The sequence below is a fragment of the Silurus meridionalis genome, chromosome 12 (genome assembly GCF_014805685.1).
Source record: "Silurus meridionalis isolate SWU-2019-XX chromosome 12, ASM1480568v1, whole genome shotgun sequence".
Classification (NCBI taxonomy): domain Eukaryota; kingdom Metazoa; phylum Chordata; class Actinopteri; order Siluriformes; family Siluridae; genus Silurus; species Silurus meridionalis.
Genome location: NC_060895.1, coordinates 19,993,029 through 20,005,674, shown reverse-complemented (window position 1 = coordinate 20,005,674; position 12,646 = coordinate 19,993,029). Strand labels below are relative to the sequence as shown.

General features: G+C 40.4%; 1 protein-coding gene across 1 annotated transcript; it reads right to left on the bottom strand.

The window, feature by feature from the left end:
• Nucleotides 1-3,958: 3,958 nt before the first annotated feature.
• Nucleotides 3,959-6,066, bottom strand: LOC124394305 (olfactory receptor 2AT4-like). Its single transcript, XM_046862448.1, has 3 exons — nucleotides 6,021-6,066; nucleotides 5,116-5,181; nucleotides 3,959-4,914 (listed from the first exon to the last, which is right to left on the bottom strand). Exons 2-3 carry the CDS (start codon nucleotides 5,147-5,149, stop codon nucleotides 3,959-3,961), a joined length of 990 nt encoding a protein of 329 aa, XP_046718404.1. The 5' UTR covers nucleotides 5,150-5,181; nucleotides 6,021-6,066.
• Nucleotides 6,067-12,646: the final 6,580 nt, after the last annotated feature.

Here is a 12,646-nt window from a genome sequence, read left to right as displayed (position 1 = left end):
GTATGATGTGACACCCGTGGAGAGATAGCTGTCCAGCATCTCTTCAACCCGGGGCACCGACCTGTAACCACACTCTTTCAGTTCCATTACATTGGAGTACAACAAGGATTTGGAACTGAAGGGGCAGACCGAATACGGCTTAGCCCAGGACCTGGACACCTCAGTGTGCAGGCCCGGAAAGAAAGACCTTACTTACCAGAGCTTATTGGACAGGGGAACTTTCTGCTCATTGGCCGGCTAATCGGCTTGGCTGCAGCACAGGCCACAATCTCCATAAGCTCTTTAACCTCTGGCTCGCAGCATGTAGCCCCTCCTCCTCAGAGGAAGAGAGGCGGAGCTGAAGCTGGGTATAAGGCGTGCTTTCAATGCTTGCAAATGAGTGCCGAACCAGGCAGGTGAGGAAGGAGAAAGGGACAAGTCCATCTCAAAACCCTTTGCAAGGTTCATCTGCGAGCCCCAGGAACTTGCTGGGCTCAGCGAGAGTGGGGCCAGAACCATTAAGAGCAGGGGCACCCTCCTCGAAGAGTGCTTACCGTGAGCAATGCGTTCGCAAAATCATGTGAGTGCAACCTGCGCTGTCAGCTCCTTCGAGAACCGATATAGTGTGCTTTGCTCCCAGGTAAGCCACACACAGGCTGGAAGGTGTGCCTACATTTTTTGCTTGCCTTAATTTTCTTTTAAAATATTTTCTCGGACCAGGCAGGTGAGGAAGGAGAAAGGGACAAGCCCATCTCAAAACCCAGCTCACAGCGTGCAGCCCCTCCTTCTCAGAGGAAGAGAGGTGGACCTGGGAGTTATTTTAGACAGCAACTTATCTTTTAAAAATCATATCAACCAAGTTACAAAAACAGCCTTCTTTCACCTTAGAAATATTTCTAAGCTAAGAAATATGTTGTCTATATCCGATGCAGAGAAGCTTGTCCATGCGTTTATGACCTCTAGAAAATATGATTACATAACCCCAATCTTATCGTCCCTACATTGGCTTCCTGTTAAGTTTCAAAGAGACTACAAATTACTGCTACTCACTTATAAAGCACTAAATGGTTTGGCTCCTATGTATCTCTCCAGCCTTTTAACACACTACAGTCGTCACGCTCCCTGAGATTTCAAAACTCTGAGCTTCTAGTAGTTCCTAGAATAGCAAAGTCCACTAAAGGCGGTAGAGCGTTTTTACATTTAGCTCCCAAACTTTGGAATAGTCTTCCTGACAGTGTTCAGGGTTCAGACACACTCACCCAGTTTAAGTGCAGATTAAAAACCATATATTTTTAGCAAAGCCTACACATAATACGTCTCACATCATAACCTTGTGCTGCAGAACATCTGATCACATGCACATTATCAACTTGTGCTGTTAATATCATGAACAGCAGCTACGCTAATTGCTCTCCACTGCTTCTATTTCTCTCCCCATCCTGAGGCTTCCTGAGGTTTGGCCAGCTCCAGTCACGTCCCTCCTCATGAAGATTATGGACTTTAAAGAAGTAGATGCCAAACTCGCAAACATCCTGAACCATCTAGAGACGTACCAGTGCCAATTGGATCCCACTGCATGTGTGGAGTTTTGACATTGGACCTCCTGGAGTGTTTAAAGGTTTTGGCATAGAGAAGCTGCTGCTGGATCTGTGATGATCACAAATGTTGAGCTCAGTAGCTCTTACTTTTATACAAAAGACTGAAGATAGAACATTTACTTATAATCTTATACTCCAGTACTAATGTTAGTTCTCACTCTCCAGTGTTCTGTATTGTTAAAAGATTTATGATCAAACTCTTGATGTCACCCAAATGAGGATGGGTACCCCTTTCGAGTCTGGTTCCTCTCAAGGTTTCTTCCTCATAACATCTAAGGGAGTTTTTCCTTGCCACAGTCGCCATGGCTTGCTTATCAGGGATAAATGCACACCATTCACCTTGACTGTTGATTTCTGTAAATCTGCTTTGATTTGTCTGTTGTGAAAAGCGCTATATAAATAAACTTGACTTGACTTGACATGTACCGCTTACCATATAGACATACACACATTGAGCATTTTATGAACAAACAGAAGCTGGCACTGGCTTCACTCCATGTGCTTTTATAGCTTCCTGGTCGTGACATCACCCCTCCAGTGACGCTGTGCTTTTCTATCGAACGGATTACGCACCTGATTTAGAGCGTTGACAATGCAGTAGCGTTCCCAAAAGCGCTGTTGACGCAGCTCGAGTTCCTGAAAGGGACCTGAGGGCTTATACTTGATTTTATACATGCTTAGAAATATATAGGAAATAGGGTAGAACTCATTAGGCATTCTGTAAGTTGGTTAAGACTGCATATAACACATTTATCATGCAGTTTAGAAATATAAACAACTGTTGATTTGTTTCCCCAAAATGCTGAAAAAACTCTAAAAAATGTCCACTCGTCCCAATGTTAAAAAATTCTAGGCTGGCTTTGTGGCTTTATTATTTGATTTTTGTCCTTGCTGAAGGTTCCATGACCTTAGTAAAGTTATTTGCATGTAAAGCTATATAATTATAAAAATTTTATAACATAAGAATTGTTTTTCTGGTTTCATCATTAAGCTTTCTGCCAAGCTTTCTATTTTTATTGGGTTTTTTTTATTATTAATTTATTTTAGTTAAAAAAATTTCTTGTTAGAGGGCAACAGCAGAAAGATGTCAACAGTTATCAAAAAAAGTATTTGAGCACACTATTTCCCTCCAAATGTGCACTGACATTTTTAATTAAGAAATTCTCTTTCATAATCAATAAATCACTTTGTTCTTGTTGAACTATTCTCATGACATTACAAATTCATGGAAACACAATGAGCTCATGATCTGTTTTATTGTTTAATGACTTTATTCTCGCTCATCATGCATATTAAATGCTTTGACATGCAAACAGATATTACTATATCAAAGCCTTTCAGAAACCTAGCTACCATATTTAGTAAAGCACAAACATCCAAGCTACCAGCCAATCACCACTGGGATTGTGCGATTAGTCTAGTAGCTTCTGCTAGATACTGGGTATTTACCCTATCCCTTCCAGAGATCAAGGCTGTCAATGTATGCACTCTAAGATATTCACAAAACTTGCCCTATAAAAGAATCTTTAATGCACATCAAAGAGGATGAATGGAAGGTAGTATTCAACACCATCATTAGTCACTTTGAATAACGAATTATACCCTATAATCTTGCTAATGCACCATAGGTTTCGGGCATTTATTAACTAATTTTCAGCACCTTTATGATAACTCTTATTCGCATATCCTGATCCTCTCAGAACTGAACACAGCATGTCCATTAGGTAAAAGCAGTTCAAAAATTACATTTACAGGATAATGCTGTATGTCAAATTGGGAAGAGTAGACTCTTCAGTATGAAAATTTGCGAATACTTAGAATATTATTGCTTTTTAACAGTTTAATAGTGTTTACAATTCACAGAAAAGTAAAAAAAAACCTAAATAAAAATACCAATACTTAATAATGTCAATTAACTCATAAATCAGTTTGTGCACATTGTATTGCTTGTATCCCATGTGTAATTAAAACAAAACCAATATTTGCAAGGAATTCCTGTATATTATCAGACTATTTATTTTAAAATGAAATACACCCAAAATTAAACTAAAAATATATACATTTGTTTCTATGGAAAGGTTTATTTTTATGCTTTAAATTGAATTTGGCATGTGAAAGCATGGAAAATACCAGAACTTGTCCACCAAATTAATTCTTTGAGATACTACTGCTTCTGTATTGCATGATCATAACAAGGTATTGTGTTTGTTTATCTGCCCATTTTGCCACATGTATACAGATTTTTGGGTTTTTCCTTAATGCTCAAATCATTCAACTGTTTAATTACAATATGCTGAAATCAGAAATTGTATTATATTACAAAAACTGGAACATAATATCATGGTCCACATGTGTCATATTTTAATTACTTACAAATTAAGTCAAGCTAACTCGCCTTTTTTAAATGTTTTGATAAAGATCTTCTTTACTTCTACTGTTTTTAGGCTATACAGTAAAGGGTTAATCATTGGAGGCAGCATGCTATACAGCATTATAATGCCTATTTGCAAATCAGCATTAAATGTGATACCTATATTGGCAGCCAAGTAATTAAAACACCTTGGTAGGAAGAAGAGTGAAATTATAATGAGTTGAGAACTACATGTAGAAAAAGTCTTTAGCCGTCCCTGTGCACTTGATATTTTTAGAACAGTTACAATAATGCAGAAATATGAGATCACAACAATGGCAAAAGACCCCAGCAGTGTTACCATGGCATAAAGAAAAGCAGGAAAACTATATGGCGCTCTGTCAGTGCATGCAAGTCGGGTAATAGATATGTGATCACAGTAGCAGTGTATAATGGTGTTAGCTCCACAATAAGGTAGGGGGTAAGCTCGAACGACCATCATTATACAGCAAGCATGAGCAAAAACCCAGACTATTAAACTCAAAATTACTATATTCCTGTTTGACATCAAAGAATGGTAATGAAATGGGCAGCAAATTGCTAAATATCTATCTATTGCCATTAATGCTAGTGTGTATGAATTAACAAAACCAAAATAATGCACTAAGTACATCTGAAAAAAACAAGCAGCAAAAGAAATTGTCCCATCTTGGAACCAATATCTAGCAATGATTTTTGGCAAGGTGCAAGTACTAAACAAAATATCTGACAACACAAGTGTTGTATAAATAAAATACATAGGTTTATGGAGACTTTTGTTTGTTGCAAATAGAAGTAGAAAAATCCCATTCCCAACCAAAATGCACAAATAAACTAAGAACATAATTGCAGACACAAGGGCATAGTAGTTACGATGAAGTCCAGGAAAACCAACAATGAAAAAGTTCTTCACAAATGTCACGTTTCTGTCTGACATGATCCAAAGTCCTTCAAAAGAAAATGATTGATTTTATGATTTTATCCAACTTCATAGCACATAGCACAAAAATACATTTTATAAAGTAAATGTTTATGACAAATAGATTGTTAAATATATTGTTACATTTCTATTTTTAATAAATTGTATTGGCTATAGCTTCAAAATCAAATGAAATAATATTATACCTTATTGATCTGTTGGTAACCAACCTTGAAATATCAGGAGAGGTCTGTCCTCATGCATCTTATTTAACCCACAGTGTACATGTCATGTGACTAAAAAGAACACAATTGGGGATACTTTCAAAATAGTGGAAAACCACTTTGCGGCAACTTTAGAGCCTAAGTACCACATTAATCATAATGACACAAAGCCTAAATAAAAATACAAAGATTAATGCAAATAGTATAGTGTAGTTATCCAGGCTGTGCACACATCTTTACATTCTGGGCACAAAGGCATATCTAGAACCCGAAAATTAGTGGGAAATATTATGATGAAGAATTTTTTAAAAGGACATAAAACATTATAGAATTTAGATGAATGTTTTTGTATAACACTTTAACAATATACATTGTCACAAAGCAGCTTTAAATAAATAAATAGGCAGAGAAAATACATTATACATTTATTATTTTCTCTAATGATTAAGCCATATGTGATGATGGCAAGGAAAAGCTTACTGAGACAATATGACAATGAAAGTTTGTAAAAACCAAACAAAAAAACAAAAACAAATACCAGACACCAGATTAATGATCATTAATGATAATTTCAACAAAGTAGACACCACAATGAAACTGTCATATGTTTACTAAAGGAGACTTGAGAGCAAAACTGTTTGTAGCCCTAACCCATCATTGCAAAGCTGTTTGTATGAATTTCAGTCCAAAAATCCATCTTAATAGAACATTTATGTACACACAACATCAGTAAAAAGCTATGAAAAAATATCAGGCACAATTATTATACCTTACCAGTCACAAACGTACGTTTCCATTTCTAGGGGTGAATAAATGTTCTCTTAAGGGTACAAACAAGAAGGTACAAAAATGTGCCAATGTTCAGAGGTACATTGGAGTGGCAAAGTATTTGTACTGTTTTAGGTACGTACCTTGATTTGTCTGTGTGTGTGGAAAAGATAGCAATGTCAAGTCAAGTCAAGTCAAGTTTATTTGTATAGTGCTTTTCACAACAGACACTGTCTTAAAGCAGCTTTACAGAAATCAACAGTCAAGGTGAATGGTGTGCATTTATCCCTGATGAGCAAGCCATGGCGACTGTGGCAAGGAAAAACTCCCTTAGATGTAATGAGGAAGAAACCTTGAGAGGAACCAGACTCAAAAGGGGAACCCATCCTCATTTGGGTGAAATCAAGAGTTTGATCATAAATCTTTCAACAATACAGAACACTGGAGAGTGAGATGTCGGAACTCAGAGCCCGTCTCTGAGGCGACACATCGAGGGTGGATTTCTTTGCTCAGAGGATTCCCAATAATGCCCAGCCAATTCTAGAAAAAACACAAATATAATAGACACAAACCGCCAATGAAGGATCCTCAGTCCTGGATGAGTAAAAGCAAAACTTCTTTATTTCCATGCACGTTCCAAAGAGCTCAGTAGAAGGTGGGTACTTCACATCAAAATGAACAGCACATCAACAAATGATAGAGCACGCCATAGTGAGGAAGTACACTGACTGTTCGTTTCGCTTGTATTTATACCCTGTAGCCACCGTGTCTTTTCTATTTTTCAAATTCTTTGGCCTTGAGAAATTCCCTTATGTCTGCCTTCTTGCCGTTCCTTGTCCCCTTTGCCTATCCTTGTCAATTCCCTTATGTCTGCCTTCTTCTGCCAAGTCCCTTATGTCTCGGATCTTGCCTATCCTTGTCAATTCCCTTATCTTTGGCCTTGGTGTTCATTCTTCCAAATAACACCATATTTGGAGTTCCTGTTTTTCCAATTTCCCTTATATTCGCCCATAATTTTATACATAAAAAATATGAGTGAGTATAAAGCCCTTATTTCTCTCTGGATTCAACCATACGTTCTTCAGTCTCTCAAGTGTGAACAACCTTTTGCGGCCTATTTTGTCCTCCTGCATTTGCAATGGGTAAGTGTTATGCTTTATTCTTTTATAATGCTGTTTTGCTATTCTACTTTCATTTAATTGAGTTATAGCATTGTTTGTATACTGTGCTTGATTATAATACTTTTAATTAATAGTTGTATGCGCCTAGGTTATATTTTAATTGTGCATTCTGAACTGAATGTTACACTGTGTGTAGAATCTTTTTCTTGCATGAGTGTTATCTTTTGCTTATGCCCGTCGTCACCGTGATTTGACCCTGTCTAATATCTTATCTCTGTTGGTCTCTTTGCTCAGCTCCACCACGTTTGCCTCCCAGAACGACTCAGTTGGGCATTCTTCACGACAATTTCGCCAGTTTCAGCTCTCCTTACTTGCCGCTGAGCTTACTCATTTTCTTGAACATCTTTCCAGCCCAAGTGTCCCTGAGGATGCCTTCCTGCCTCCTCGCATTGTGCAGAGCACTTCTACGCGTGACAAGAGCACACAGACTTCTCCTGAGCTCAACAGCCGTCACGGATGCTCCTACTTCCTGACACTACACCACAGTTTTCTCCCTATCCTTCACACTGGCCTGTTGCTTTGCCAAGTCACCGTGCTCCTGTGCCTTCACCTGGCTTGGGCCAAGCCGCTCTTTCATGTCTCCTGCCCATGCTTCTGTGTCTTCACCCGGCCTTGGGCCTAGCTACTCCTACATGTCTCCTGCAGCTGCTGAAGCCCGTACGCCTTGCTATTTCAATAAAGATGCTTAATCTCCCTCAAGTTTGTTTCCTGTCCTTCTTTGCCTATTCTATACACTCATAACATTCAGTCAGATTCTATCCTACTCACACATGTAAATACCCTATTATTATTATTAATACTTGATGTAACTAAAGGTTTGATTAACATATAGATCAAATAGGTTTTGTCAGACTACTTCTATTATATCTAATAAGTTCTATATTGCTTTATTAAGTTAATTAGGTTAATTTAGTTTGATAATATTAGTTTGATTATAACACACGCTAGATATGGTTGATTAAAATATTTTTCTCGACATTACTCCCCCCTCTGAGACTTTATAGTCTCACATTCCGCTTATAACCACTTATAACCATTTCTCAATCATACATGTCATGTAATACAGCAGTAGAACAAAGTAAAAGTCTTTGACTTCTTTGGCATATGTAGTTTTCTTCTGACCCAGATACTTTGCGTATCGCAGGGGTCTTGTTGGAGCCCTGGAAGAGGTTACTAGCACTTTACCAGGCACTCGTGTGTTGAAAAGAATAATAAAGCAAAAACAAAAAGTAAAAGAAATAAAAGCAAAATGATTAAGATCGACAATGCAACATTATAAGATCGACAATGCAACATTATAAGATCGACATTACTCCCACCCTCACACTAATGGGTGCGCCAAACCACAACATCGATGAACTAGGAGTGGGCGAAAAACCCTGTAGACAAACATGCCAGGGAAAATTCCCACTCTGCCCGCCAGTGGCGCGACCGTGGAATCACCACCAAGGTCATCCTTAGTCGTGGGTGTACATGCAGTTAAATATGAGACACATAAACAAAATGAAAATTGAAATTAAACAATGTAGTCCGCATAATGTGCGATATCTGTGAATCAGGATAGGGCGACAGTGCCAATCCCGATGTGTTGCTGGTTCCGTTGTCCATAGAACATAGCCTCCTAAGGTAATGGTGTAGTACGTTACAGTAGTGCGTTGCATGACGAAGGTCGTAAGCAGGAAACTATGGGTGTTTCGGCTCTTGTTGAGAAGGAAAGAACCCCAAATGACTCAGCCAGGAGATTGCAGCGTATTGTGAAGACTCGGGTGACCATCTGGAGTCCACCAGGAAGATTATAGACAGAGTTCTGAATGGAGTCTAACCACGTTCCCTCCGGAGAAAACATGTTAGCATGGCGCAAAATGGCGGTCACTGGTCTACGCTGGTCCTCATCTGTTTCCCAAGCAAACTCATCCCTCTGTGGAGGAAAACCGAACCACTCATGGGGTCCATCATGGCACCGGTCACCCAAAGGACAGTCGTCACCGTCTTGGCACCACAAGCAATGTGTCTGATGGTCATAGGTTAGGCTGCACACGCCTCACAGGGACCCCTGAATGTGTCAAGGCGGCGATATCCCTCATAACATGTTTCTGCGAATGCACACACACCAGGAAACAGTCGCAGATTCGGCTGTAGCCACCTGGGTTCACCAGCGGCCATGTTCCTGCACACAACATGAAGAACTCACAACAACAACATGGTTCATACAACATAATTTGGACAAGCAACGACTTAAAGCATTTGCCATGAAAGTGGGAAATATAGAAGTAAACCTCCACGGGTATGTTATTAGTATCAAGATCAGTAATCAGGCACAGATAGATAGATGGCTAGACAGATATACATCTGTATACATAATACAAAGGATATTAGTAAAAGGATATGTTTGGTGTGCAGCACTACGTGAGTGCATCCAGTTGGCACCATAATCAACAGCAGCTGAACCCAAAAAACATATAGCTGGACAAAGATGAGTGGTGTCATAAGGTGCTTTGTCACATGCCTCTAACCCTACTGTCGGCATAACACGAGGTGGACGTCGAGATCTTCTGTCACATACAATGCACGTAGAGTGGGGCACTGCTGCATGCCCCGAATCCACCATCCATTGTCTGTACAGGTTAAGGTTTGGCTGAATGTTTGTAGTTTCAGCATATTGCTTTACTGATGTTACATTGATTCTTTCCGCGCATCTGAAACAGGTCGGGGCTTTTGGGTTAGAGGGATAGTTGGGGTTCTTGTATCTGAAACTAAATTGTATTCTAGGTAAGTTCATCCCTTCCTGCCAGTTAGGGACATATACTAGAATTTTATACAAAACATCCCCATACGCTAGAGATTCTACTGAGGTTCTTTCAAACGTGCCATGCGGGATCCCTACTTGGGGAAAACCGAAATACCATAAAAGCGTAATATCAATACAACTGCGGGTGCCTAATATGCGAGGTATAACTCTGTGGGGTACTCCAGTGACCACTATAATGTCTGTTTCTTTATCCGTGTCAGTCATTCGAGCCTCAAGTCTCATCTCGTATTCAGGAGTGTTTTTTATCTCTGTAGAGTTGCAGGGATGAAAAAGGGATATAGTATATGTTATAAACATATGTTGTGCAGTTACTGGAAAGGATGGTAGGACCTTGGTGTTATTTAAAACGCCCAATGCACACGGAACTGTTCTGCAAGCACGTTTCTGGCCATATGTGCGAAACCTTTGCAGCCTGTTCTGAAGTGAGACTAGTTTTAGCAAGGTGACCTAGAGACCCTAGTGGTTTAGACCTTTTGTATCTATTTGTGGACATTGTGCGGGTTGGGAATAGTTATTTAGGGAAATGTTGGACAAAGGGACTGATATATCTGCTGGACGATGTAAATTACGGTTAATGAAAATGTAAGGGCAAATGAACCATACTGCTAAAGCCATAACGAGTACTGCCCAGTGTCTGTTGGTGAGAGTCCGTTTGGACTTTAGGGAATTTTTCATCATGGTTCCACAGGTAGATCGATATCTAAGTCTACTAGATCTTGTAGATTAAGAGTGTCAAACTGTTCAGGTGGAGTGACAGTGTTTTCTTCGTTGCCTAGTAGTCTCTGCACAGTCTCTTCTAGTTTGTCAGAGTCTAGTGTGTCATGTGGTGGTCGTGAATCAACCTGATACGAACAACCTGGCCTCGGTTCTCCTTCAACTGGCCGTGGTTGTGTGGTTTTGGCACGTGTCCTGTATGCTGGTCCTCTGTCCTGTGCTGGGCCTGCGCCGTCGTCGTCGTCTTCTGAGTCGTCAGAGTGGGCGCAGCGTGCCAACTCAGCCGAGATTTCCTCCACTCTGGTCCTTTCACGCAGCTCTGCAACAATGGTTAAGATGATACCAGTATTCCTTACCTTCAACCTTGACTGCGGTAGGAGTTGCTAGTACCACCTTGAATGGGCCTTCACGGCGTGGCTCACTCCAGTGTTTCCTTTTGAACACTTTGATATACACGTAGTCACCTGGTTGCACCTGCTGTAGTGGCTCATCAACCTGTGCCCGTGTGTGGCTTCACGGACCTGTAAATATAAAGTTCTGTGTATTTGCGTCAGATGTTTGCAATAACTAGACATGTCTGCTTCAAGTTGTTCAAGTGAGGAGCCTGTGTAAGGTCCTTGTGTAAAAGCAACTGGCATGGGTCGTCCTGTCAGCAACTCATGTGGTTTCAGGTGTGTGTTGCGATTTGTTTGAGAGCGCATTTTCATCAATGCCAGTGGGAGAGCCTGTACCCAATTCAGATCTGTGCTAGCACAAATTTTGCTATTTTCTCCTTCAACACTCCATTTGCTCTCTCAACCATTCCTTGTGACTGTGGATGGTAAACACACCCCATTCTTTGCTTGATACACAAAGCTTCTGCAAATGCTTTGATCACATTATTTACAAAATGTGGTCCATTGTCAGAGCTCAGCTTGTCAGGTATCCCAAACCTTGGAATCACTTCCCTGATCAAAAACTTAGCTACAGTCTTTGCGTCATTCTTGGCAGTAGCTGTTGCCTCTACCCATCTGCTAAAACGATCTATTACTACCAAGATGTATATTTTCCCTTCCTTCCTATCTGCCATGTCCACAAAGTCCATCATCAAATGTCGAAATGGTCCCCTTGGTTCAGGAATGTGGCTGATTGGTGCTGTGAAATGTTTCCTGACATTTCGTGCTGCACATAGCTCACAGGACCTCAGGAATTTGTCCACCATACTGGCCAGATATGGCGACCACCAATTCCTTCGGATTGTGTCTATGGTCTCCCAAAGATTACAGTGATCTACCCCATGTGCTTCAGTAATGAGCTTGGTAAAGAGCTAATGGTGCTACCCACACTCCATCAATACTTCTCCATAACCCTGTGTTGGGGTCTTGTACTGCCCCTCGTTTTTTCCATCTCTCTTTCTCCTCTCCACTTGCTACATCCTGATATTCCCCAAGATCTTCCTCTGTTACCTGCCCTCGCACTTCCTCATGTTCTTCATCTTGTACCATCATCACTTTCACACAGTCTTTTTCTACTGCTGCACTTTTAGCTGCCTCATCTGCTGCCGCATTACCTCTACTGACCATATCTCCATCAGATTTGTGGGCTTTACACTTCACAATGGCTAATGCCTTTGGAAGCATCATTGCTTTGAGCAAATCCGAAATTGCAGGACCATGTAAAATGGATGATCCATCAGCTCTCTGGAAACCCCTTTGTTCCCAGATGGGTCCAAATGTGTGACATACCCCATGTGCATATGTTGAATCAGTGTAAATAGTACACCTTCCTCCTGCTCCCAGCCTACATGCTGCTGTTAACGCTTTTATTTCTGCCAATTGGGCAGAACAAGGTTGTGGTACACTTACACTAGCTAGTACTCAAACGAGTCATCTTCCTCATTGTGCATGACCACAGCATATCCTGCTTTATTGCCATCATTCGCACGATAGCAAGAACCGTCCACAGACAAAACAATTTGGGCATTTTGCAATGGTTGGTTCTCTAGGTCATCTCTAGCTTTTAGAAATTTCTCTGCTTCTGTAGTGCACTCATGGGGAATTCCTCATCTGATAAGACCACTCGATCA

What these genes read in the sequence shown, in the direction of transcription:
- LOC124394305 (XM_046862448.1), bottom strand. Translation starts at nt 5,149, where the DNA reads ATGCATGAGGACAGACCTCTCCTGATATTTCAAG. An exon ending in ACCTCTCCTGATATTTCAAG is followed by an intron (nt 4,915 to 5,115) that starts GTTGGTTACCAA and finishes TTTCTTTTGAAG; the next exon opens with GACTTTGGATCATGTCAGAC.